Source organism: Xyrauchen texanus, chromosome 12 (genome assembly GCF_025860055.1).
Source record: "Xyrauchen texanus isolate HMW12.3.18 chromosome 12, RBS_HiC_50CHRs, whole genome shotgun sequence".
Lineage (NCBI taxonomy): Eukaryota > Metazoa > Chordata > Actinopteri > Cypriniformes > Catostomidae > Xyrauchen > Xyrauchen texanus.
Genome location: NC_068287.1, coordinates 33174567 through 33201294, shown reverse-complemented (window position 1 = coordinate 33201294; position 26728 = coordinate 33174567). Strand labels below are relative to the sequence as shown.

The 26728-nt window shown below is 43.7% G+C and overlaps 2 protein-coding genes across 3 annotated transcripts in view; one reads left to right on the top strand and one right to left on the bottom strand.

Annotated features, from left to right (window-relative positions):
- Positions 1–216: 216 nt before the first annotated feature.
- Positions 217–2652, bottom strand: LOC127653127 (NF-kappa-B inhibitor-interacting Ras-like protein 2). Of its 2 annotated transcripts, none has more exons than XM_052139673.1 (4): positions 2592–2652; positions 1882–2049; positions 1541–1782; positions 217–1450 (listed from the first exon to the last, which is right to left on the bottom strand). In XM_052139673.1, exons 2-4 carry the CDS (start codon positions 1973–1975, stop codon positions 1214–1216), a joined length of 573 nt encoding a protein of 190 aa, XP_051995633.1. In that variant the 5' UTR covers positions 1976–2049; positions 2592–2652; the 3' UTR covers positions 217–1213. The 2 variants fall into 2 exon arrangements, with proteins under 2 accessions (XP_051995633.1, XP_051995632.1); XM_052139672.1 differs by lacking the exon at positions 2592–2652 and adding an exon at positions 2479–2556.
- A 1401-nt stretch (positions 2653–4053) lies between these two features.
- LOC127652346 (dnaJ homolog subfamily C member 7-like) overlaps positions 4054–26728 on the top strand; it is a 34055-nt gene continuing 11380 nt past the window's right edge. Inside the window, exons 1-2 of the mRNA XM_052138459.1 lie at positions 4054–4077; positions 5606–5751. Of these exons, the coding sequence (XP_051994419.1) occupies positions 4054–4077; positions 5606–5751 (170 nt within the window). The remainder of the gene's footprint in view (positions 4078–5605; positions 5752–26728) is intronic.

The following is a 26728-nucleotide window of genomic DNA, read 5'->3' as shown; positions in this document are numbered from 1 at the left end:
AAGACATTAAACCACTGGAGTCATGTGGATTACTTTTATGATGATTTTATCAGCTTTCTAGATGCTTCAAAGGCCTGATCACCATTCACTCTGTTAGATATTATTCTAAAAATCTTTGTTTGTGTTCAGCAGAACAAAGTCATACACATCTGGGATGGCACAAGGGTGAGTAAATGATGAGAGAATTTTCATTTTTGGGTGAACTGTCCCTTTAATTAAATGTATTGTCTAAGTAGAACATCACAATGATTTTAAGTTAAGTACTGAATAAACTGAGCCATAATTAGAGATGAATGACTGCTTGAAGAAAAGGTTATTGAGAGGTAAAACAATGCCAGCCAGGCATCTTTATTAACATGTGGAAAGAGGGTCATACAGTAATTAATGCTTTAAGACAAGGAAATAATGTTTGAAAGATGTCCAAGTACAAAGCAAATCAGTGCCAATCCATCTCAGTAAACAATGTAGAGTAAAACCTTCATAAGTCACACTTTTGCTGATTAGAAATAACAGACACCCTAGCTATGATGGGACATAGATTTCAAAAGCATACAATATTATTCAAAAACACAAACTGTCTACATATGACAGACAAGTCACAATGTTTACAACTAAAATGAACGCAAGCAGTGCAACAGCACATTGGTGATGCTCGTTCACACAAACACATAAATATCGATTTATTGTGGAATACATCAATTTTACATTTTTAAAATAGGAATGTGTTGTAACAGCAAGATGTCTTGAACATGAAAGCAAAAATATAAACACCAAGAGATTATATGAAAAGCATCCACACAGTCTACATCATAAAATTAAGACTTCTGTCATGTTGATGTCAAAGAATGGCAGTCATCATGGCAATATCAGATACAAAATACACTGTCTGCAATGAATGCAAGTCTAGTAGTTTTTTTCCACATATGCAGCTCAGAGGTACAGAGGTAAGAAACAGCTCTATCTTTTGTTTTGTCCATCAGTCTTTTCAGGATGTGCATGAGTTTAATATCACAAACAGTAACATATGCAGTCATAAAAAAAAATCCCTCAATATATATGAATCATAAATGCAGTAACTTCATACATTGTGCTGAAAGTTTTAAAAGATATAAAATTGACTAGTGTCGAGGTTCTCTTCCACATGTAGTTCTCTCTTTATACTCGTATATATTTTTCATATTGACATTTCTCCACTTTTTTCTCAGCTCTTTCTCTAGCTGTCCAGGGAGCCCTTGTTCTTGTTACGGCTCAGAGGGAAGGTGGATTTGCTCTGAGGTTGGGTCATTTTGCTGGCCAGATGGACAAAGGGCTCAATGAGTGTTCGTCTGTCAGTCACGGACACCTCCCACAGCCTGACCTTCTCCTGCCGAGCCCATTGTTGAGCCGTCTCACTGTCCACTCTCCTCTGATTCTGCTGGTCCAACTTATTACCCAGAACAACGATTGTCACCTACAACGAGAGATAGATTCCACTGATTCATGTATATTTACACATACATTTGTCTATCGTCAATTGTAGTGCAACCAATGGAAAACATACCTCTTTTTTATCACGGCAGCGGTCGATATCTTTCTTCAAGGCCTCCATGCGTTTGAAAGACTCTTTGCTGTCAATGCCGTAGACAAGCACAAATCCATCAGCAAAACTGAAGTAGTGCCGTGGAAACTCCTGACCATCACGTAACCCTCTTGTGTCGTAAAACCGCACCTGTTCTCGTGTTCCACGGTCCGTTTCCACAGACCCAATGTAAATGTCCTCCAGCGTCTCCATGGTTTCAGAACCTGCAAATGTAGTGAAGTAGTGAACCTTGATTATGTATGGGATGTAGTCTGGATTTCAAATGCAATTGGCACTTATAGTGAGGTATAATTAATCCTCACCTACGATATGGTTGGCATATAGTAACTGCTCCAAGACAGCAGTTTTTCCCACCGATGCCTGACCACACACCACCACCTTGCAGCTCTTGCCCATGATCAGTTAAAAACCCTCACAGTCCTCATTAAAACACAAAAACACTGGAACAAGAGGTGTGATGAAAGGGAACCCTGTGCATACAGGAAAATAAAGAAATAACATAAAAAAAGATCCAAACGGTTTACAAACATGCATGCTTAAAGACTATATATGGCTCTTATAAAGACATTAAGTTTTTAAAAGATACATCATCATCATCATCATCATCATCAATCAGTTACGCATGTTATTAACATAAACATATATGTGGCTTTGTAAATGAATATTAAAATACATCGTTTTGAAAATATATATATATATATATATATATATATATATATATATATATATATATATATATTTTAAAGCCACAGTCCACTGCTTTCTGTGTCATTCACAACGTTGACTATTGAAAATAGAGAATACCAGCGAAACAGGTGTACATTTACATTTTGGAATCACAAGAATGAGGACACTGGTTTGCATACAACTTTTGCGCCTTTAAATCATTGTTTAGTTACCCTGTTAAAACCGCCGAAGATCATCGAACGGTTGTGTATTGTATTTTAGTGAATAGTAATCTCTGAAAGGTATTAAACATCTAAATCGTTGAAAGAAGATGGGCTGAACTCACCGTAGTTTCTTCCTGTTTATTCCGCAGATTTCAGCCTTCGACGAAACATGACACCGTTTCCGTTGACCTGTAGTGCGCCCTCTTTTTGACGGGAGGAAATCCGATAAACTAATAATATTTCTAACAATCAGTAAAACTATTTACAAATATATATGTATATAAAGTTATGTCATGCTATTGACCTACTATAAATGACCTATTGATTCCGTGGATTGATCTTTTGTTTCAGTTTCGCCTTGATGTCAAGCTCTGATTATCATCAGAGACTGTTTAGCTGAGACGGACCACTTGAAAATGTACCCTTTTCACGTTTCCAAAAACCCGGAAGAGAATTCGCCATGGGTTCCACTGGGATTTTCCTATGGGTTTTTATAATGGGGTTTTTCAATTTATGAGTAAAATAAGGTCTGTGGTAAACATTACTTGAAGATACATGGAGTTTTTATTCTACAAAATAAATTACACACAGTCAGACTCATACCTCAAACGTGAATTGTTTTGAATGCTTTTTTTTTAAACACACTGCAGCATCAAATTCACATTTGAGGTATGAGTATGACTGTAATTTATGTTGTAGAAGAAAATGTGTACGTATCATCAAGCAATGTTTACCACAGACCTTATTTTACTCATAAGTTGGAAAACCCCCTAAAGAAAAAATCCAGAGGGAACCCATGGCAAATAACCCTTCCAAGTTCTCCTAAATTGACATCATGGCAGACCACAGCAAATATAATATTTGCTTACCCATTTGCTCCAAAGACAAAAGAAAATATCCGCTCTAACGCTATCACAGCTTTCCTAAAGAAAAAAGAAGAGAGGTGTGAGAAGTGTGAAGGATTCCAAATTATTTGTCACTCCCTTTTCGCAGCTTTATTAGAATCCTCCTCACAGCTTTGTATACAACTGAATGGGGAGAGCTGCTAACTGACACCTACCTGTCCCAAAATTGTCTGTGGCTCCTCTTTAAGGGCTGTTTCCAACTACAAATGCTACAAGCAGCCGCTTAGGGCCTCCGAGCCACCAGGGGGCCCTGCAAGGTCATTTTTTTTTGTTTGTTTGTTTTTGTTTTTTTTAATATACTAAAAGCTGTGAGTAAGTCTCAAGCAGCTGTTATGGCTTAACTAGTGGGCCTCTTTGTGGCCAGATAGGGTAGGGGGAATGTAACTATTCATTCATATGCTTAGAGATGGCCCTGCTACTATTATAAAACAGCAATTATATTGGAGAAAACTTCACACATAGTTTACTCCAAATGGATTGTTTAGTGTAAAAGATGTTTCAGATTAGTGAACAGGCATGCTATTCATTAAGTGATAAGCTGTCTCCTCAAAAAAGCAGTTCGGCTTTCTGAAGCATCTCCTCCATTAATATCCATTTAAAAAGGACAGCCTCTTGTCTCCTCACCACCACTGCGTTATTTGGCTTTGTTTTTCTAACCTTGAATGCACCCCCTTGGCAGATGGGTTCTGGTCTTGACTTACAGGTAAAGAGCCAATCACCTTAGATAGGCCTACACCCAATGCCAGTCAGTTAACTAGATGTGCATTAGCTGGACTAGCCTGAAACATTGTGTTTATTAGCGTAATCTGAGCTAAAGAAGCACCATTTATGATAGTATTGATGTTACGCTGATTTGAAATAAGGGATTTGATCATAATCTCTTGACCCAACATTTTGGAGATTTTGGTCTTTCTCTATTCAAGGAGGTAGGAGATGGCTGCCAAGTGGATTGTTTTGCCTTGAAAGGGACTTTGTTGTCATGCATTGAACAAGGAATATGTGGATATGGATTTATATCCAATTTTACATAAATAAGTGAGACGAGGTGAAAATGTAAATAGTAATGTATTTATTTCATTTTGTTTCAAAAATAGTTTCTATTGAAAACTCTACAAAAACCTCACTTTAAAAGTTTTTTTTTTTTTTTTTTTGTGGCATAAAAATCTAAGCCATATAGAATTCAGTGGAGAATTCAATAAAATATGGGCCCAAATTATAAGAAAGAGCATTTCTTATCATGTTCCTCAAAATGTGGCCATGACATCATACTTTTTACATATGTAGTTTCCCAACAGATGTAAAATGTTATTAAATGGTGGCAACTGATAATTCTAATTCAACTGAAAATAAACCAAGACAGTTGGGCCCCAGACAGCACATATATATTACATCTGGAAAGCATCTAAAAAAAGAGCAGATTTAACAACATTCTAAATCATAAACGTCTCAAAATGTTGAATTTCTTATTGACATCCAAGAGGAGACGGATTTCAGCGCAAACAATCGAAAAAATATTTATCTTCCATATATAAACACATAGGCTATCTAATAGAAATCTGGGTGATTACTTGTGCTATAAGGGGCGTTTTTTTATTTATTAAACACATCAATCCTCTACATGGAAGGGACAACACATTCTCCAGAATCGTTTTATTTTGCATTGACGACTTATCGCACATTGACAAAGACAAATGACAAAGAACATTTCCAAAGAAAACATGTCCAATTACAGACATTTTGGCTCAAATATAACTGTACTGACACCACTGTGCATCATTAACGAAAAAACATCAAATATAACACAGAACACCCCAATGTATATAACTGATATTTAAAATTAAGAAAAAACTCCCAGATAATATAATGAAGTCACGCCGAGACTGGGAATGTTTTTTTGTTGTCTGTTTTTCATCATAATTTTAACAATAGTTCACCATAAATTTGTATGTATTCTCTTGTTAAACATAATATAAATGTTATCCGTTAATTATACGGTAAAATTACACTTTTTAAATGCAATTTCTTTTTCTTTTCTTTTTTTTTAATTTACCCTAAAATTACGTGCTGTCTTGTTAAATATATTATTATTTTGTTATCATATATTTTAAGGTTAACCAATAAATGTTTTTCCACTGTATATTTTTTTTAATTCTTTTACCGTTAAAATTACCGACATTTTTGTACAGCGTAGCTTCTAGTATCCGTTGACCAACTATGGGCATATTGCGCAGATTGCGGAAGGCGGAGCTGAAGCCAGTATGAAAGCTTCACGTGCCCCCCTTCATTCTCCGCCTCTCTACAGCAAAATGGCGACTGTTGGCTTCGACTCGTCCGTAGATGCAGAGATGGACTTAACCAGCGACGAGGAGTTAGAGAGGTAACCGAACACATTAGTAATATATTAGGTTGTCTGCCCCTGAAGTAACCGGGGTTTCGGGAATCTCCCCTTGGTCTTATAGCTGTATATAAGGACCCTGAGATCGTGATTGCCGCATAACTTGAAAATCAAGGGGTGCCGATGGCCTATTGTGCCAGGAGCCGCTTTCACTGTTGGGTTCCGATTAATGTGATTGTATTATTATACATCATAAATCAACGTTGACCATTTGAAGTAGTGTTCGAGGGTGTCAATGTTCCCGACAGCTGTGCTGTACGCTGTGACAGTTTTAGGTTGTGAATTAGGTTGAAGGCAACGTGACATCGGTGCTTTTTAAGGACACAGCGCGGGTCAGCACGCTTAAACGCATACTCATGACATTTAAACGATATTAGAAACAATAGTAAGTGTTTCGATCGAGACACTTGATCGGTGCCTAAAATGTAACAAACACATGCGTGTGCACACTCTCATAGGGAGAATTGACGTCACTGCTGATTGTTTCTTCGTTTTGGGTCCACCAGCGCTAAAACTTGTCGGGGATTTTGTGTGACGCTCACAGGCTTAAAAAACGCATGTCTTATATTGTATGTAATTTATTATTATAGAGCATGTTACAGCACTTTCGTTGCATGATCAAGTAGGCTACAATCTATTGCAACAATAAGCGTAACCTTTTATTTGACATTTCGTGTCAGTTGATAAATGTGAACCCACATTACTTTTTTTGTTGTTGTATTATCTAACTAGAAATGAGCCATGCAGTTCTGGAAGTTTCTGTTTGTATGAAGTTTCTTTGGGCTTGCAGACGCATGACGTCATGTGTTAATTCACGTTGAAGCAGCGGTCCGTTACCGAACTGAACCCGATACCACTTTTCGATCCGATACCAAGTACTTTTAGGCCAGTATCGCTGATACCTCAAATAAGTTTTTTACAAATATTTAATTTATACGATTTTTTTGGGATAAAATTAGTAACTTAAATTATTACTTTCTTACTGAAAGTGTAAGCGCTGTCTGCTGGTGTATTTTAGCATTTCTGCGTGTCACGTGTTTTTCCACTTCAAAGCTTATCAGATGCATTAATATTCATTTTATCTAAATAATATCACTAGTTTAAAAAAATCTTCAGAATTAGGGCTGCACAATTAATCGAAATAAAATCGAAACCTCGATATGACCCTGTGCGATTATTAAACTGGAAGGATTAATTAAATGCATAAATATTCTACACTCTTCAAAGCTTATTTTAAGTCAGAGAATTGTTGGTGTTTTCAGAGCAATTCTGTGCTCCACAACTCCCTCTCATGCTTAGAGTAACAGAAGTGTTCCGAGTTCGGTTCCCTTTGCTTATGAGCTCCAAATGCTTTATTTACACTAAACTGGCGCTTCCTGCATGAAGCGCTTTTTATTATTATCTGCGGTAGCAGCATCTCAGTCTCCGCAAGGCACAGGTATCATAATAATAACGCAGAATACAAGATGGGGAATAATTCAAACATCTTTATTAAATGCTTGCTGAGCAAACAGCATTAACAGTAACAAGTGCAGAGTCCAGAAACTTATCTTCCTCCAGTCATTTGTTTACCTCACGAGATTATGCTCCCCGTGGAAACAAATGAAAGCGGAACTAATATTACCAACATCCACCAAAATGAAAAAGGAACGTACATGTATAATAAATACATATTTAATATGTATTTACTATTCTATAATGCATTACTAAATTAAATATAATAAAATAATGAATACAAATAATTTAATGAAATGGTGACCAACTAACCAAAATTTTCATTTTTAATTTAATTAATAATCTGTTCAACTTCAGTTTGACATTAAGCCTCATTCTTTAGGACTATCTTATATACAGTTAAGAATAATTTGTATATGCCAACTAGTTTTTAAGGCCTTGAATAAAGAGTAACATTTATATTTAAAAAATTATATTTTGTGTTTGCATTATTCAGTCAACCAACATTATTTTTGACTGCATAAACTAGGCAACAACTATGTTTTTACCAACAGGGAAATTCTGCTAACAGTGACATTGAGCAGAAAGCTTACATAGAACCAGTTTTGACAGAGCTGCTGATAAAAAGTTAAATGATCAGCATCGATTGATGAGATGAAAAGAAAATTTGGAGATTGTATCGGATGTTAAAATCCTGATTTGATATAATATTCAAGTTGACTGCGTCTTTTTAAGAGGGCTCAAGTGTGAAAACCCCAGCAGCCATTTTGCAGTTGAACATGTGGAAAACATTACCATAATAATCGCAGTTCAAATCGCAATATTTTTCCAAATAATCGCAATATGAATTTTTGTCCAAATCGTGCAGCCCTATTCTGAATCAATATTTTTATGTGAGGATCGATTTTCTTGATACCACATCAGTATCGGAAGTATTGATACTTTAGTATCGATCTGCCCATCCCTACTGAATGCATTAGGAAGTCTGACGTGGGCCTACAGCCGCCTTTTCACTGCATCCTACAGATGACAGACCAGAAGTCATTCATTTCCAATGGAGAGTCTCACAGGGGCTGCGTGAGTTTCCGACTGTCTCCGGGTGCGACATGCGTCTCGTTTGGAAGGCTGCATGCTAGGTAAGGCACGTCATTTGAAGGCTGCAGTATACCGAGTGTCCTCCATTAAACTAGCCTCGTTTAAACGAGACTGCCTTTGTAGGACAAATGGAAACGTAACGTATCATGGTTGCTATGACAGCACACCACTCTTTAACAAGAGGGAGCGCTTTGAGTGAGAAGGGAACAAAGTTCCTTTGGAAGGGAATGCATGAGGTACATTTTAGGAGAGTTATAATGATGTAAAGAGAAAAGAAAATAGATTTTACAGATGTACTTTTAGTCTAATACTTTATTTTAATTATATATTAATATAATTATACTCTGCAGCCATCTACGGAGTTACTTCAACTTGGCAATTAATATTACTTTCATTTGAATGTCATATTTACGGGCAAATTGTTTTTTTTTATTTATTTGTATTTTTTTTTGACATTTCTATTGAAGCAAGTGGGTTATGAGTACCCACAAAGAATACACCTCACGCATCCTCCGTATTCCCTTGAAAGAAGGTCACATTTGAAGACTTCATTCGAAGTGTCCTACTCTTTTCTTAAACGAGACAACCTTGATGATGTATGCGGCCGACAAACGCAACTTCCGGAGGACACATCCTTCCAAAATGAGACAGCCATTTTCGTATCCAATTTGAGCCTCGGCTGCGTTACAATATTTCAACTCTTGCAACTAGACCATATGTGACCGTTTGAACAGAAGTGATGCATTCATGCAAAACTATAAGCACTATTGTTTGCACTCACAACACCTGTAACGATCCCCGTGTTCTCTGTTTTTCGCTTCTGTCACTTTCTGCACTCCATAGGTTCACTTCTGTCACTTGTTTAGCTCCACTGTCTCTGTCGGCTTTCCCGCTCACTGTTCATTATTATCACCTGTCTTCGTTAATCTGTCATTGGTTTTGTTTGCTCATTGGTTCCTTTGCTCTCTGTCTGTGTATTTAAGCCCTGTCTGTTGGTTCTGTGGTTGTCGTTCGTTAATGTTAGTATAATGTTTCTGTGTATCAGTTCCGATGTCTGCTTAAACGCCCTCTGTCCGTGTTCCCTGTCAGTCTGTCTACTCGTTCATGGTTACCCTGTTGTCCGTCCAAGGTTCCCCTGCTGTTCTCGCGCTCCTGCCTGTTTTCCCATCGTGGACTTTGCTTTGTTCTAGTGTTTGTTTATTTTGTCCTTTATCCCAATAAAGCCCGCGTTTGGATCCGCACTCTTCCCTCATCATGACAGAACGAACGAACCACAATGGATCCAGCGGCTTTCTTCGTGGGACTGACGCATATGGAGCTAAACATCCGTGAGTTCTCCCATTTTTTTTCTCCTGCATGGCCGGCTACACCGGTTGGGATGACAACCTCCTGAAGACCGTCTACAGGATTGGGATACCTACACACCGGTGTTGTGTTTTGCTGGAGATTGGAGACTACACCTGGCAGGAATACGTGAGTCTCGTCGTGGAGGAATTCGCTGCCGGGGAACCTCCTCTCTCGATCCCGGCTCCCGCCTCTGGGCTCCCCACGCCTGCCCCGGTCTGCGAGCCGGTGCCCACGCCTGCCCCGGCCTGCGAGCCAGTGCCCACGCCTGCCCCGGCCTGCGAGCCAGTGCCCACGCCTGTCACTGTGAGCGAGCCCACGCCTGTCACGGTGAGCGAGCCTGTGCCCACGCCAGCCACGGCCAGCAAGCCTGTGCCCACGCCAGCCACGGCCAGCGAGCCTGTGCCCACTCCAGCCACGGCCAGCGAGCCTGAGGCCACGCCAACCACGAACAGCGTTCCAGCGTTGTCAGCCTCATCCGCCCGGAGGAAGAGGAGAAAAGGAAGGGTCTCTGCTCTCCAGCCTCCGTCTACCGCAGCTCCGTCCCCAGAACCCCCCGTGGCTTGGCCCCCAGCGTCCAGCGAACCACGGTCAACCAGCCCATGCCTGTAGCCTCAGACGTCAGTGAGCCAGTGCCGATAACCTCAGACGTCCCTGAGCCCGCGCCTGTAGCCTCGACCGTCCCTGAGCCCGCGCCTGTAGCCTCGACCGACCCTGAGCCAGCGCCTGTAGCCTCGACTGTCCAAGCGCCAACGCCTCGAGCTTTCCAGAGCTCCGCCTCCCGAGCTTTCCAGAGCTCCGCCTCTCGAGCTTTCCAGAGCTCCGCCTCTCGAGCCTCCCAGATCTCCGCCCCTCAAGTCACTCGAGTCTTCTAGGGCTCCGCCCCTCAAGCCTCTCGAGCCTTCCAGGGCTCCGCCTCTCGAGCCTTCCAGGGCTCCGCCTCTCAAGCCTCTCGAGCCTTCCAGGGCTCCGCCTCTCAAGCCTCTCGAGTCTTCCACGTCCCTTCTCCCCGAGCCTCCTACGGCTCCGCCTCCAGAGCCTCCTACGGCTCTGCACCCAGAGACACCAGAGCTTTCTAGGGCTCCGCCTCTCGAGCCTCCTACAGCTCCGCCTCTCGAGCCTCCTACGGCTCCGCCTCCCGAGCCTCCTACGGCTCTGCTCCCAGTGACTCCAGAGCTTTCTAGGGCTCCGCCTCTCGAGCAACTTACGGCTCCACCTCCAGAGCCTCCTATGGCTCCGCCTCCCGAGCCTCTTACGGCTCTGCACCCAGAGACACCAGAGCTTTCTAGGGCTCCGCCTCTCGAGCAATCTGCGGCTCCACCTCTCGAGCCTCCCACAGCTCTGCTCCCAGGGACTCCTGAGCCTCCTACGGCTCCGCCCCTAAAGGCCCCTACGGCGCCACCTTCCTCGGCTCCACCTCCTGAGCCCTCCTCGGCTCCACCTCCAGAGCCTTCCAGGCCTCCGCCTCTAGAGCCTCCTACGGCGCCACCTTCCTCGGCTCTGCCTCCTGAGCCTCCCACGGCTCTGCCTCCTGAGCCTTCCTCAGCTCTGCCTCCTGAGCCTCCCACGGCTCCGCCCCCTGATCCTCCAGAGGTGTCCATGGTTCCGCCTCCCTCGGCTCCGCCTCCTGAGCCTCAAGAGCCTCCCTCAGCTCCGCCTCCTGAGCCTTCAGAGCCTCCCTCAGCTCCGCCTCCTGAGCCGTCAGAGCCTCCCTCAGCTTAGTCTCCAGAGCCCCTCGCAGCTTCACCCCGGGAACTGTCCCTGTCCTGAGGCCGCCTCCCAGGCCCCCGGGAACTGTCCCTGTCCTGAGGCCGCCTCCCAGGCCCCCGGGAACTGTCCCTGTCCTGAGGCCGCCTCCCAGGCCCCCGGGAATTGTCCCTGTCCTGAGGCCGCCTCCCAGGCCCCCTGGACCTGTCCCTGTCCGATGGCCACCTCCCAGGCCCCCTGGACCTGTCCCTGTCTTGTGGCCGCCTCCCAGGTCTCCTCGAACTGCCCATGTCCTGTGGCCACCTCCCAGGCCCCCTGAACAGGCCCCAGCTCTACGGCCACCTCCCAGGCCTCCTAAAACTGTCCCTACCCGGTGGACGTCCCCCGGGCCACCTGACCCGGTTCCCTGCACACACCCCCAGAGACTGCTTACCTGCCCTCTCGGTCTCCCGGGTCTATCTGTCTGCCCCTTGTGTCTCCATGGACTGCCTAGTTGCCCCAGTGAACTGTCTCATTTCCATTTTCTCCGCCCTGGTCTGCCTGTCTGGCCCCTGTGCCTCCATGGACTGCCTAGTTGCCCCAGTGTTCAGTCCCATCTCCCTTTTTTTCCCTGTGGTCTGCCTAATTGCCCCTTGTGCTTCCTGAATCCTTCTCTGTGTCTCTTGTACCTCCTTGATCTGTCCTTGTGTTCCTTGTGTCCCGTTCTGTTTGTTTTTTCTTCTCCTCTTCTAGCTCCCCTCGCCTGGAATATTTTTGTCTTTTTGTATGTCAGTTTGTTGAGACCGTCTGGAATCCGGTCCCTTTGAGGGGGGGCTATGTAACGATTCCCGTGTTCTCTGTTTTCCGCTTCTGTCACTTTATGCACTCCATAGGTTCACTTCTGTCACTTGTTTAGCTCCACTGTCTCTCTGTCGGCTTTCCCGCTCACTGTTCATTATTATCACCTGTCTTCGTTAATCTGTCATTGGTTTTGTTTGCTCATTGGTTCCTTTGCTCTCTGTCTGTGTATTTAAGCCCTGTCTGTTGGTTCTGTGGTTGTCTTTCGTTAATGTTAGTATAATGTTTCCGTGTATCAGTTCCGATGTCTGCTTAAACGCCCTCTGTCCGTGTTCCCTGTCAGTCTGTCTACTCGTTCATGGTTACCCTGTTGTCCGTCCAAGGTTCCCTGCCTGTTTTCCCATCGTGGACTTTGCTTTGTTCTAGTGTTTGTTTATTTTGTCCTTTATCCCAATAAAGCCCGCGTTTGGATCCGCACTCTTGTCTGTCTTCCCTCATCATGACAACACCTACATATATTAAATCAAATCTATGAATTTCTGATTCATATTTGCTAAATTAGGGTTGCTGTTAATTGTCATAATATAAAAACGGTACTAATGATAAATTATACTTAATACATACTGAGTGAATATTAATTTGGAATTTTATTGAATTCATCCATCTGCTTGACAAAATCACACAGTAATGTCATTCTGAGGTTAACCGTTTGTAAGCTTCAATGAACAAAATCCATTGTGACAAAACAACAATTCATCACATATGAAATATGACAGTTGCTTGCGAATGTTGGAGACGGTGAAAAGACGGCTTCAGAATCTCGGAGTAGTGAAATACTCAAAGGAATATTCTGGGTTCGAGACCATTTAAGATCAATCAATGGCATTTGCGGCATAATGTTGAATGCCACAAAAATTAATTGCGACTTCTCCACACTTTCTTTAAAAACAGTCTTTGACTGTTCTGACAAATGAGACACTCCATTTCAAAATGAGCCAAAGCCAATGAAATAAAAAGTGAGAGAAGGGCAAGTTATTAGTAAGCAGAAGACCACAAATAATTATAAAATAAATAAAACTTAATCTATATCTCCCTACCCGCTGTCTTTATTGTTTTCAGCTGTTTGTCTTTTTTCCCTTGCAAATATACACTAAAACGGACAAGAGCCGTTCTTTCATGCTTGTTGACATGCTATCAAGTATAAACTGCGTGAGTATGTGAATTTAAATTTGTATCTTCAATTTAAGATGCTTTTTTTCTGTTCTGAACACCATGTTTGCACTATTAAATGCAAGAATATATAAGAAAATATGCGGCAGTTATTTGCGCTTATTCAGTAAAACCGAGACGTAATGATTGATTTATGTCTTCATTAAATCGGAGAAGCTCTCCTCAAAATCCGAACACAAGTGGTCTAAAGATTTGACCAGGTGTAACAGTGATGTGTCTTGTACATTTCTGATCAGATCACCCAAAACACATCTTTGATACTAGTGCACACGGCCTCAGTCAAGGACGAGTGGTTGTGTAGTTGATGCACTACGGTCCTGAAGTATACACACCAGCACAACGAAAAACAAGACTGTGAGTTGCAGGATGCTGAGTCATGTAGTGTACACTAGGCTTAAAATTAAACTGTGATTTGATGACAAAATAAGGTAAGTGGCAAAATATCTTTATCGGGATCTGCTTATAGTTTTGGTCCATTTCGGTATCGGCCTATATGTGCATCCCTGTTAGTAAGCCATTTTATCACACTAACACCCATGTTTTTTATGTCTTTTGGCAATACTTTTGAAACTTTTATTTTAATGTTTACGGATTGGTTCCCATTCACTTCCATTGCCTTGCATTAAGTGCCTCACTGAAACATACATTTTTTTTTTTTTTTCTTCTTTTTTAATAGAAGATAAGATAATCCCTTTTAATAAGGGATACATTTTGTTTTGATCAACATTTTCTTTAATGACATCGACTGTATAAAGTTCTTAGATCACGTCTAATGTACACATCTTGTGGAATCTGGAGTTTTTGATCTTCTAAAAGTTTTTCTAAAGGTTTTTTTTTTTTTCTTCAGTATTTTGTCAACTGAACTTTACAACCCATTGAAGACACCGCAAGTATATAACTCGCAGCCATGCTTTCATTCCTGACAAAAATTGATTATTCACCAAGTTTCTTGGTTGTGCAAGTAATGGCTGCTATATTTGATAGGTTTTGTTTCTTTTACCAAAGTACTGTAAATGTGTGTACTTTAGGCTTAATCAGTACAATATACCATAGGAAACGCCTACTTCGTGTCCAGGAGTTATGGTGCATATGAGCTAAAGTTCAAGATGAACCGGAGGGTGTGAACCTGACGTCATGGTGTAGGTCAGAATATTACACACTTTGCATAACCACACATGTGGCATAAGAGCAAACACCTCACTTACATCTACTCTCCATTGGACGTTTAAATAAAGGGCGTTGCGTTGGGGAGAAAGAACTGTTGACTTTGTAATAGTGGTGGTCAGAAAACCCTGAGAATTTTTCAGAGATAAAAGGCATCACCTATCTCAGCAATGCTAGCTGAGTCATATTTAAGTAGGCTTTCATCAGATGTCATGCTGACATGCCTTGGTACAATTACCAGGTTTTGTGTGTCTCTCTTATTTGTGTCTTATGGTCCGTGGTTTGTAAATGCAAATCGAACATGGTTTGCAAATCCAGTAACGTGGTTGAGACATCTTCAACAAAGGTACTTCAGTTGTTGAAGAAAAGAATACAGAAGAACAAATTTTAAATAGTCACATACATGTGATCATCAGTCGTTTGATGATCTCTTATTGCCTTGTGGAATGAGGGAAACACTACGAGGACAATTTGTCGTCTCTACAACAGACAGCAAGACTTCAAATCCAAAATACTTGCATACCCACAACTTGTTTCTGACAGGAGAGTATGTGCTATCAGTGTGTTTTTTCTTGGCTACAACTTCCACAGTTGTATTCAAAAATTCGGTTACAGTTTATTGTGAAAAAGTTTAGCAAGGGTGTTCGTGTAGATAAGTCTTGTAATTGATGTTGGGGCAGGGCAGGTGTTTTCTCTCATCAGTTCTGTTCGGAATATTGCGGCTGTTTGGCCGATTGAATTAGTTGATTTGCTCCATTGTACTTTTAAAATAGAAAATTCTGTAGAATTCAAAAGGGTCACATTTACCATGGTATCGAGGGATTTACCATGGTATCTCTGCGCTGTGCTGTAACTGGAGCTCGCACTTGACATGCATGCATGGATAAAGCAGAGCACAACTTCATGGTTCAATCACTCTGCGCACATCCGTGTCCCACATGAGAAGCATATTTGATGTATAAAAAGCAATATTAATTCTAATTTACTATAAGCCTAAATCTAGGCTATACAAGTTTGAGTCCTCATGAAGGTGATTTAAGTTTTTGGGTCTCTAACTTTAGAATCTTATCTTTTTTGGTAACCTTGATAATAATTAAGTAGGATTTATTTGGATTTAAGATGGGAAGTTTCTAAAATATTGTCCTGAAGACTGTAGTTGGCCAGCTCTGCAAATACTTTCTGTATGGCTGTGTGCCATCTGTTTCTAATGTTGCTTGAGCTGATGTAATTCTGGTGCCCTATAGCGTTACTGTTTCCATGTGGCCTTCTCGTGATTTTATTCTTTAAAGATTTTTATAATAATATATGAATAAAGTTAAAGCTTATAATCTGACATTTGTTCTCCAGCAATCTTTGAACATATGCTGCCCTCCATTGTTTCCCACAAAGCACTCCATCCCACCTGACCATGCATCTGTGCTTTCCACAGATTTTATTTTTTTTTTCTTCAGGTGTTCTTGGAGGAGCTGCTCATCCTGGCTCTGATTAGTTTAAAATGGTTGCGCACTCGGGGTTGCATCAGTTCTATGTTTAGCAGTCTGGGTTAACTGTATACACTTCCACCAGACACCTACAGTTAAAAAAATAATAAACGTACACCTATGGTTTCACTGACCTTGACAGACTTTTCCTCCCTTTTTCATGGTGTGTTGGAAAATGTATTACACGCATGTAGACGAGGTTCTGATGCTTGGGTCCTCATTCTGTAGTCAGAGGTCTTTGAAATGTGAGCTGCATATGTAGAATTGTAGTTTAGTGTTGCAGCAGTATACTACAGTATCAAAATTGACTGTTATCATATATGTACATTTGCTTATCTACTACGCTTATTGAGGGAAAAAAATGCAACCGGACGGAGAATCTCACCTCACACACCCCCTCACGTGCAGCAGAGAAAATGTGAGGGGGTCTGACGTGTGTGTGTGTGTGTGTGTGTTAAATCAGTGTTTCTCAACTGGTGGGTTGCAGGTCTATTCGGACAGCAGGGAAAGAACAATGTCATGTTTCTCCCATTGAAGATATTTCAGCAGCCGCCCAAGTGATAGCCGAGGCACATTTAATGATTATTTTACAATCATCTAAAGGCTTCTCATCTGCACTTTCGCACGAGTGTAACGGAACCAGGATATAACCTACTCTTCTCTCTGGCACGCGTGTGCAACAACCGGGCTTGTCTTGATATTGCAAAAACTGATGAGAGCAATTTAAATTCTAGTGAAACTTTTCTAGTTTAGTGTTACGAGGGAAGTCTAGTCTCGAACAGTAGGCAGCCCTGACATGCCAAACAGCACTGAGGAAAAGAGCAACACTGTGCTATGCGCTGAAAATAAAATAATTACAATCATCACCTTTACAAAATTGTTTCACGATTTTACATGAGAAAAAGTAACTAATATTTTGACAATGTTATAGTTTCATCTTAAATAATCGAAAGGTAGAATCTATTAGACCTCCATTTTATATCAACAGTGGCAGTTGTAGTTAAAGTTTCAAGATGCGTTTCAGCTATTATGTATTTTTTCATAAATAATATAATTTGTTTTTATTATTATTTAAGACTAGCTACACTGACCTAACTGTGGTTATGAGGAGCCTTTCGTCCTGTGTAATATGTATGTTCTGTTTGAAATTAGGAAACTAAAAATATATAATATGCTCTTCAATTTTTAAACTTCCCATTGCTTTTGTTGTTGACGTCAACAACAAAAGTAATGTCACTTGATTCATGTCCATGTAATTGAAAACCATGAACAAAATCAAGCAACATAAAAGAAAATGCGACCCAGGATACATTAAATACAGGTTATGTTTTTACTATGGCAGGTCGCCACTTGATTTCCAATGTAAATCTGTTCTGAAGCAAAACCTGTAGAGAACTACTGAGTTCTCTTACGAGAGGTTCTCTCGTATTGCGTAAGCTAGCTTACGCTACGGGAAAGATTCATCTTTTCTGAGATATTGAAGCCAAAAAATTATTCTTAATTTTTGTATCCATTGTCAACGCAGTGCGGCAGCTGCAGACCTTGAGCGGGCTAGCTAGCGAGCTCATAGGTTGCTCTGTGGCAACTGCTGCAGCCTATAGACGAGCTTGGGTGAACTCGCATCCAATGAGAGGCGTCCGCGCGCTCACTGCATCAAAGCCCGCCAAAATGGGCGTGACTAGAGTGCATATAAGCGTAGTTCGTAGGCTGGAACCCTGATTTTCATCTCTTCAGCGAAGCTCTTCGCATCGCTGACCTGGAAGCCGCGTCGCCGTTCGAGGGGCATCAAGCAAGCGTGGACAGCGCTAGAAGAAGCCGGCCGTCTCAGCCACCTTCAGCCATCCTGCGAGCTACGCCATCCGACGACGTATCCTTTTATTCAGCAAGCTAGTTCTCACGAACTATTCACAAAAGAGTACGAGCGTCTTTTTCAAGATGCCTCGCGCCACTTGCGCCTCATGTCATTCCCTTCTCAGCACAGGAGACTGCCACATCATCTGCGCTCTCTGCCTGGGACTGAGGCACGCAGAGCTCGCCCTCACTGAGGGCGGATGCGATTTCTGCGAGGAGCTACCGATGTCGACCCTGCGGGCTCGACTCGAAGTGCTCAAAGCAGAAACCGCCGCGCCGCCTTACCTTCAGCCGCACAGGAAGAAGCGCCGCTCACAAAGGCTGCCAGAAACTGTGGTTGAAGCGACTGCCTCGCCGGAGCCTCTCCCTCGAACATCGCTTTCACCCTCCCGCCCCCGGGACGGCGCAGTTGCCGTCGGCGGCCGCACTGCTGCCATCTCGGATGACGAGGCGGAGGATAAGGGCCGCTGTTCCATCATGGCTCGGACAGCGGAGTGGTCAGGCTCCCAAGCCTCCTCCTCGGCCCAGGAATCCAGCAGGACCAGCGCCGGGTCGAAGGGGAGTTAACACGCCTCCTCACACAGGCCGTCGACCGCCTCGGGCTCAGTGGTCACCGCCCCTGAGCAGGCACCCAACAGACTCGGCGGCTGCTTTCTTCAAAGCCATCGCCGCTCTACACCCGCGGCCGGGCGCTCCCTTCCTGCCGGAATTACATACGGAGCTTGCAAAGTCGGTGGAGCAGCTCCTTTTTCAGCCAGGACCCATTCCCACGTCTCCACCTCTCTGGCGTCGGTGGGCGGTGCCACTGAGAGAGGCTACTCCTCCATCCCCGGTCGAGGACTCGGTAGCAGCACACCTTTGTCCGCCCTCCGCGAGATGGCGTTCCAAGCCTGTGCTCCAGTCTAAGGCCTGCAGAGCGACTTCGCCTATGTTGGCGGCGCCTATTCCGCCGCCCGGCCAAGCCGCATCTGCTCTGCACTCAATGGCCGTTTTACAGATCCTACAAGCAGACCTTCTTCGGAGTGGGATGAGAAAGGCAGGCACCCAGAGGCTGTTACTTATCTACTGGCGCGACAGACCTCGCCCTTGCGCTACCAAAGCTGCAGCCCAAGCTCTAGGGAAGTGCATGGCCTCGCTGACTGTGACCGAGAGACACTTATGGCTAACACTAGCCGACATGGGAGAAGCAGACGCTCCACGTTCCTCAACGCACCGCTCTCTCCGACCGGTCTTTTCGGCTCCGCGGTGAGTGGCATTGTTTACCGCTTCTCAGAAATCCAGAAAGCCACCCAAGCCATGAACCTCTTCCTGCCGCGTCGCGCTAGCTCCTCTGCAGGCCGCTCGCGTGATCAGCCTCCTGCACAAGCCTCTTCACAGCGCCCAGTTCAACAAACTCAGACTTCTCAGCGTCGACAGGGCGGCTGCCCTCGATCGCGGTCAGACCGCCGCCCCCCCCGCGGGCCTCGATTTAAGGTAACGCTGAAACCAGAGCAACCGAAGTCTTCCTAACTTTGTTGAACAAGCGGCGGCTCAGTCCGCCGCGGCGGACCACCGTCAAAGCTTTGCCCCTGTCAGTCCCCTTCTCTCAGGCTACTACAGTGGTGAATTTGGCAGCCAACAAGCCGGTGACACTGCCCGCTTGCCTGCACTCAAGCGCCGTTTTACGGCGACCCAAATAGATCTTGTAAAGAGCAAACATGTCTTATGTGTAGAAAAAGTGCCCACAACCCAGTGTTAGCCCCTACACACAAGCATAACACATCCCGTGCCCCTATCAGAGCACGCTCACATAAGCGGTTCACGAACCGCTCGAGCGTCAGAGTCAATGAAGGCGCCCACAAATGCGTGCCGCGCCCATTCTCTGCCCGCTCTGTCACACGACCAGCCCTATGTGTAGAAAATGTGCCCACAATCCAGTGTTCACTTCTGCACACAAGCACTGCATGTCTCGTGTCCCCACCAGAGCACGCTCACATAAAGCGGTTACTGAACCGCTCGGCGTCAGAGTCAATGAAGCGCCCACAAATGCGTCGTGCGCCCATTCTCTGCCCGCTCTGTTACACGGCCAGCAAACATTCCTCTGTGTGTAAGTCCCGTGCCCATGACTATGCTTAGCATCACGTAACAGATGTGACTCTTTCCCCATTCATTCCAATCGGAAGTCACTCACAAAACAGCCTGTTCATGCTGTCTGCGAGCAATCATGCATGAACACACTAAACGCAGCTCACACATTTTGTTCAGCTCTGTGTGCGGCAATCAGAGCGAATTGGCCATTCACCCTCTAGCGTTACGCTTCAAAGCGTGGGAAGCTATTCCAGGGATATCCAAGTGTCTGTTAAGCACAATACAACAGGGCTATTTGCTACAGTTCGATCGCCGCCCTCCTCGCTTCAGAGCGCGCGGCTCGAAACCACTGTGAACACGGAAGCAGCGTGCATGCTTCGTTCAGAAATAGCAAGCCTTCTGTGCAAAAGGGCCATAGAAAGTGCCACCCTCTCTGAGCGAGTCGGGGCTTTACAGCCGTTATTTTCTTGTTCCCAAGAAAGACGGCGGCCTCAGACCCATATTAGATCTCAGGGTTTTGAACAAGGTGCTTGCAAAAGACCGTTCAAAATGCTTACAATCAGGAAACTCCTCGCGCATATGCGCCAGGGGACTGGTTTATTTCTCTCGATCTGAAAGATGCATACTTTCAGATTCAGATAAATCCCGTCACAGGCCATTCTTGAGATTAGCCCGACGGCCAGGTTTATCAATACACCGTCCTTCCGTTCGGCCTGTCCTTAGCACCCGTACTTTCACGAAGTGCATGGATCGCGGCGCTTCGCACCCCTGCGGAGTCAGGGTTTGCGAATTCTGAACTATTTGGACGACTGGCTGATTATGGCTCAGTCACATATGGAGCTTCTGTCTCACAGAGCAGTTCTCCTCAGCCATCTGAACAGTTTGGGTCTTGCAGTCAATTGGACCAAGAGCTCACTACAGCCCAGTCAGACCATTTCCTTCTGGGAATAGAACTAGACTCCGTGGCAATGGCGGCTCGCTTATCTACATAGCGCGCGCGCCGTGTTCAGCGACTAGCCGCATCTTTTCAGATGAACAGCCTCACGCCTCTGAAGAAATTCCAGAGAGTGCTAGGTTACATGGCCTCAGCCGCAGCAGTACTTCAGCTGGGTTTACTGCACATCGCCCGCTTCAGCATTGGCTAAACACCACGGCGTCTCGCCGGGCTTGGGCCACAGGCCGCCAGCCCATCAAGGTGACTCAGACCTGTATATCAGCTCTGCAGCCCTGGACAGTGGCGAATGGTATCAGCGGGGAGTGACAATGGGAGCTGTATCTCGCCGAAAAGTCGTCTCGACAGGCGGCGTCCAACACGGGTTGGAGCGCGGTCTCGCGAGGGCTCTCCGGTTTTCGGCCTATGGTCAGTTCAGGAAAAGCTCTTTCACATAAATTGTCTGGAAATGATAGCGGTCGAGTGCGCGCTGCGTCGCTTTCTCCCGGTCATTCAGGGTCACCGCGTCCTGGTCCGTTCGGACAACAGATCTGTGGTATCCTACCTAAACCGTCAGGGCGGTGTCAGATCCAGGAACCTCTTCCATCTGGCGAAACGCATACTGAGTTGGTCCCAGTGCCACCTGCGCTCGCTGAGGGCGGCGCTGCGTGCCAGGCCACCTGAGCGGCGGCCCGGACAGACTGTCCAGAGACAATATTCCCCAGGGGAATGGTCCCTGCACGCTCAAACAGTCCAGGCGTTATGGCACCTATTCGGCAGAGCAGAGATAGACCTCTTTGCGTCCAAAGAGAACTCTCACTGCCCAATATTTTTCTCGGCGAGGGCGCGCTGGCCCAGGACTGGCCCAGGCGCCCGCTTACGCCTTCCCTCCCGTCTCGCTATTGCCACAGGTAATGCAGAGGATCAGGAAGCGGCGTCACTCGGTGCTCCTCATAGCCCAGCGTTGGGAGAATCAGACATGGTTCCGGAGCTTACGCAGCTGTCACTGACAGCGCCGTGGCCCATCCCAGTGAGAGCAGATCTCCTCTCTCAAGCTCGCGGCACAATCTGGCATCCCCACCCAGAGCTGGGCTGCAGGCGTGGGTGATCAACGACTACCCGTCGCTCTGCCAGAAGGAGTAATAAACACCATCATACGCGCTAGAGCCCCTTCCACAAGAAGACTCTATGCGTCAAAATGGTCTGTGTTCTCAAAATGGTGCACCGACAGAGACCTGGACCCGCGGACATGTGGGGTGTCAGTCGCTGCTCGTATTTCTACAAGAGCTGCTGGATAAGGGCAGATCCCCATCCACGCTCAACGTGTATGTGGCGGCCGTTGCGGCGTTCGCTGAACCCCTGCACGGCCAGTCATGGGGTAAAAGCGAGCTGGTCATCCGGCTTCCTCAGGGGAGCTAGAAGGATGAACCCCGCGCCCCCATCGGTTCCTATCTGGGATCTTTCTATAGTTCTCGAAACTATGAAAGCCCCCCTTCGAACCACTTCAATCCGTGGATTTGAAATACCTTTCACTCAAAACCGTTTTCTGACTGCCCTGTCATCAGTCAAGCGTGTGGGAGACCTTCACGCGCTGTCTGTCAGCGCTGCGTGTCTTGAGTTTGGACCAAGTGACTCCAAGGTCATTTTAAAGCCTAGACACGGCTATGTTCTCAAGGTGATCGGTACTCCTTTCAGAGCACAGGTCATTTCCCTATCGGCGCTGCTAGCACCGATAGCGACGCGACGCCAATCTCCTTTGCCCGGTCAGAGCACTGAGATTGTATACTGCGCGCTCCGCCGCTTTCAGACGCTCTGAGCAGCTTTTCGTTTCGTTCGGAGGGCGCACCAAAGGTCTCGCCGCCTCGAAACAGACACTATCTAGATGGATAGTGGATGCTATTGCTGCTGCATACGTGTCAAAAGACCTGCCATGCCCGTTGGGCATTAGGGCTCACTCCACTAGAGGCATGGCATCCTCGTGGGCATGGTCCAGCGGGATTTCCATTCACGACATATGTGTGGCAGCGGGATGGACTTCCCCCTCCACCTTTGTCAGATTTTACAATATGTAAGTGCCCGCTCTGCAGGCAAAACTACTAGCGGTTTAATACGCTACAGCTCCCCTGGTGAGCTGCACTGATGGGACACAGTCCACAAAGACCGGCACCGCCGCTCTGTCGTTCCCTTCCCAATATGTGCTTATGTATTACACAATCAATGACCCGCATTCTTGCCGGCCAAATATTATTTCCCCACTCATAAGGGCTCCCCGGGTCCCCCTTAATTCCCTGGGGCTCATACAGTGGATGCTTGGCCGACGGCGTTGACAATGGGTTCCCGTGAGCGTAAGCTAGCTTACGCATATACGAGAGAACCTCTCGTAAGAGAACGTATCGGTTACCTAACGTAACCTCGGTTCTCCCTAGATGAGGGAGCGAGTATTGCGTAGCCGGCCGTGCTTCGCGCCACGCGGCGACTTTTCGCTTCAGTCAATGAAAACCAGGGTTCCGGCCTACGAACTACGCTTATATGCACTCTAGTCACGCCCATTTTGGCGGGCTTTGATGCAGTGAGTGCGCGGACGCCTCTCATTGGATGCGAGTTCACCCAAGCTCGTCTATAGGCTGCAGCAGTTGCCACAGAGCAACCTATGAGCTCGCTAGCTAGCCCGCTCATGGTCTGCAGCTGCCGCACTGCGTTGACAATGGATACAAAAATTAAGGATAATTTTTTGGCTTCAATATCTCAGAAAAGATGAATCTTTCCCGTAGCGTAAGCTAGCTTACGCAATACTCGTTCCCTCATCTAGAGAGAACCGAGGTTACGTTAGGTAACCGATACGTTAAAGGTACAGACAAGAGCAGTCTGGCCTCGCTGTTGTGCACCTACAGTATATGTTAATTATTAATAATCATATTACTTTTAAAAGCTCACACAGCTGATGTTATGTTTTATTTAGTAGTTAATTTAACATACTATGCTAACATGTAAACTAATATGCTTTTATATAACATGATATATTTACATTTTATTTTTATCACCACATTTATATTTCGGTTTATTGTTATAATTCTGTTAGCTTTCTTATTCTATTTTCAAAAGGGAGCCTTTTTTCACACATAATTCCATTTACAAAAACAAACAAAAAACACCTTTTTAAGGGTCATTGTAACTGATAATAATAATTGTATGATACCGTGATACTGTATTTTCTGAGACTGTTATCGTACCATGGAAATCTCATACCGTTGCAACCTTACTGCTGTTTAGTAGTGTTTTCTTGATCTAAATCAGCATTTTTCTGAAGACATCACTAATGTCCCATAGTATAAAGCGTAAGGTTGTGTGTGGGAGCAGCTTTTGATTAGACGTTTATTTTTTATTATAGTACAGTTATTTCTGGTTTTCTAATGATTGAACAAGAGGGCTGATATTTAGTATAACAGCACTGGGTCACTTCACTGTTTTTTTAAATCTTCTTTTCTGTGCGTTGTGTGGTGGGAATCTTCCCAATTACATTTTTTCCCGAATTCTGCATTTTAAAGTTTAAATTTGATCATACAAATTTTCTAATTAAAATAAATTCATAGAATTGTAATCAAGTGAATAACAAAAGTATTTTTCAACATACCACTACATTTAATTTTATCAAATGATGTGCTTCCAACAGATCCTCACAGCAGAATCCAAAACACAATACTAAAGTTACACGGCAGAGTATCACATTATTTTTTAAGATAAAAATTTGTATTGATTTCCAAAAAGACAAAGAAAAACAAAACATTTATACAATGAATCAACATTTAACTCACTACTAGCCCTCCCCTTCCCCAGAGCATCACATTGATAACCTTTATTCAGTATAGCAGCATTCTTTTGGGATATTGCTAAACATAATGTAATTATTAATTCATTATGATTTATTACTTTGGATACTAAATTTTACGATACAATTAGTAGTATATATCTTTTGCAGTTCCTTAAGTTTCACACGTCAATTTATTTTGGTGGAAAGCCGACTAAAGCCATTTGAGTGTATGTTTTTAATGACTGCTTCACACATCCAGATAAACAGTTCACTAAATGGCTTAAATGTGCTTCTTAAACTACTAAAGGCTGCAATTTAATAATAAATGTAGGCTAGTCTGCATGTGCTGCGCACTTCAAGCTTAATGCGCGCTTTGCTGTCTGTAATCTATTAAACACATGGCGCACGTGATGCTTATGATGAGGTGTTAGCATTGTGTATGAGTGGTCGGCTTCACACATTCCCTTTGAAGTGTGCAGCACATTCAAGATGTATATTTAATTCAATCTCAGCCTTTTGTTGTTTAATTAACACACTGACATTTAATTTGATTTAAGCATTAATACATGCACGGAGTCTAAAGTGGACAATTATGTATCTGCAGCAGCAGTGATTGGTCATCAGCGATATGGCATCTGTGTTCCAGGATATTTGCATGCTTTTAGCCCTGGAACATATTGAAAATGCACAAGAACAGAACTTTTACTGAATCTTGCCTCCAAGCACTTGAATCGTTAAAGACTGATATCCCTATTACTGTTCATAATTTAAAGTAGACCTTTTACTGAAGCAAAGTTATAGCATAGCATTCCGTTGGGTTCTGGATCATAGCGTGAATGAACAAGTAGATATTGCTGCTCAAAAGGCCCAAACAACAAAAATATGAAGGTGTCAGATTCTACCTTAAGACCTCAAGCCCTTGTTGAACTCTTGCATATTAAACAAATGGCAAGCGGAATGGAAAGAATGTGACAAACAAATTATTTAAAATTAATCCTGTGTAAAAAAAGTATCATTCATTGTTTTTATATCTAGACATGAGTAAGTGGCACACACAAGCATAGGTCATACTAGACTGACAAATGGGTTTTTAAGGTTGAGGAACCACCAAAATATCATCATTTGTAATATTGGGAATCTTTAGGACAGTTCTGCTTTTAAATTAAGCAACATTTTTTGAAAATATTTTGAAGGATTTGTTGAGTACAGGGTCACCTGGAAAAAGTTTAGAATATTTAACAAATACAGTTAAAGAATCTTTTGGAATATTTTTTTTTTATTATTATTATTATAATTTGAATTTGCCATGATATAGCCCTTGATGCTGGCATTAAATACCAAAACAACAAGCATTAATATGTAATTGTATCCCAAACATGTAAAATTATGTGGTTAATAGTTAATAGGGCTGGGTGTTGATACAGATTTTCCGATTCGATTGTGATTCATAAGCTTTTGATTCAGTATCGATTTCATATGGGTAAATGTTAGTTATTTGTTGAACACGTGTTAAAAAAACGTTACTGTCTCTAAGAAAGTAGGCATTTCTGTAAAGAGCGTCTGAGTGTGCGCGTTTTAATGAGAGACAGCTTCCTCATCTCATCGGTCCTACGCATGATTAGAATTAAATGTTTCTTTTTTTGTTTTTAATAAACCACTGCCTGTAGAGAACAGAGTATTAAAAGGGATATTATTCAATGAGAATAGGTTCGTGTGGATCTCGTCTTTGTACACAGAACAACTTTTACTCTCAGCAGGATCTTGCTGCTGAATGCTTCACCTTTACACTACACAATCACTGGTAAGTGTAACGTAAACATTTATCAGCTAGTTGCCAATATACATTTTAGTCGCATTGCACAAAATTTGGTTGCTAATCAGGTGATTTCCTCTTTGTGGTGGAGTGTTTTGCGAATGAAGAAAATTATCCTGCTTGAGACCGACATAGAGATTGTTTAAAAGAAGGTTGCGATGCATCGGAAAATTATTTTGACCCACTCCTAATAGTTAATTCTGAATGACTGGATTAATTACAAGATCACTCTTGCT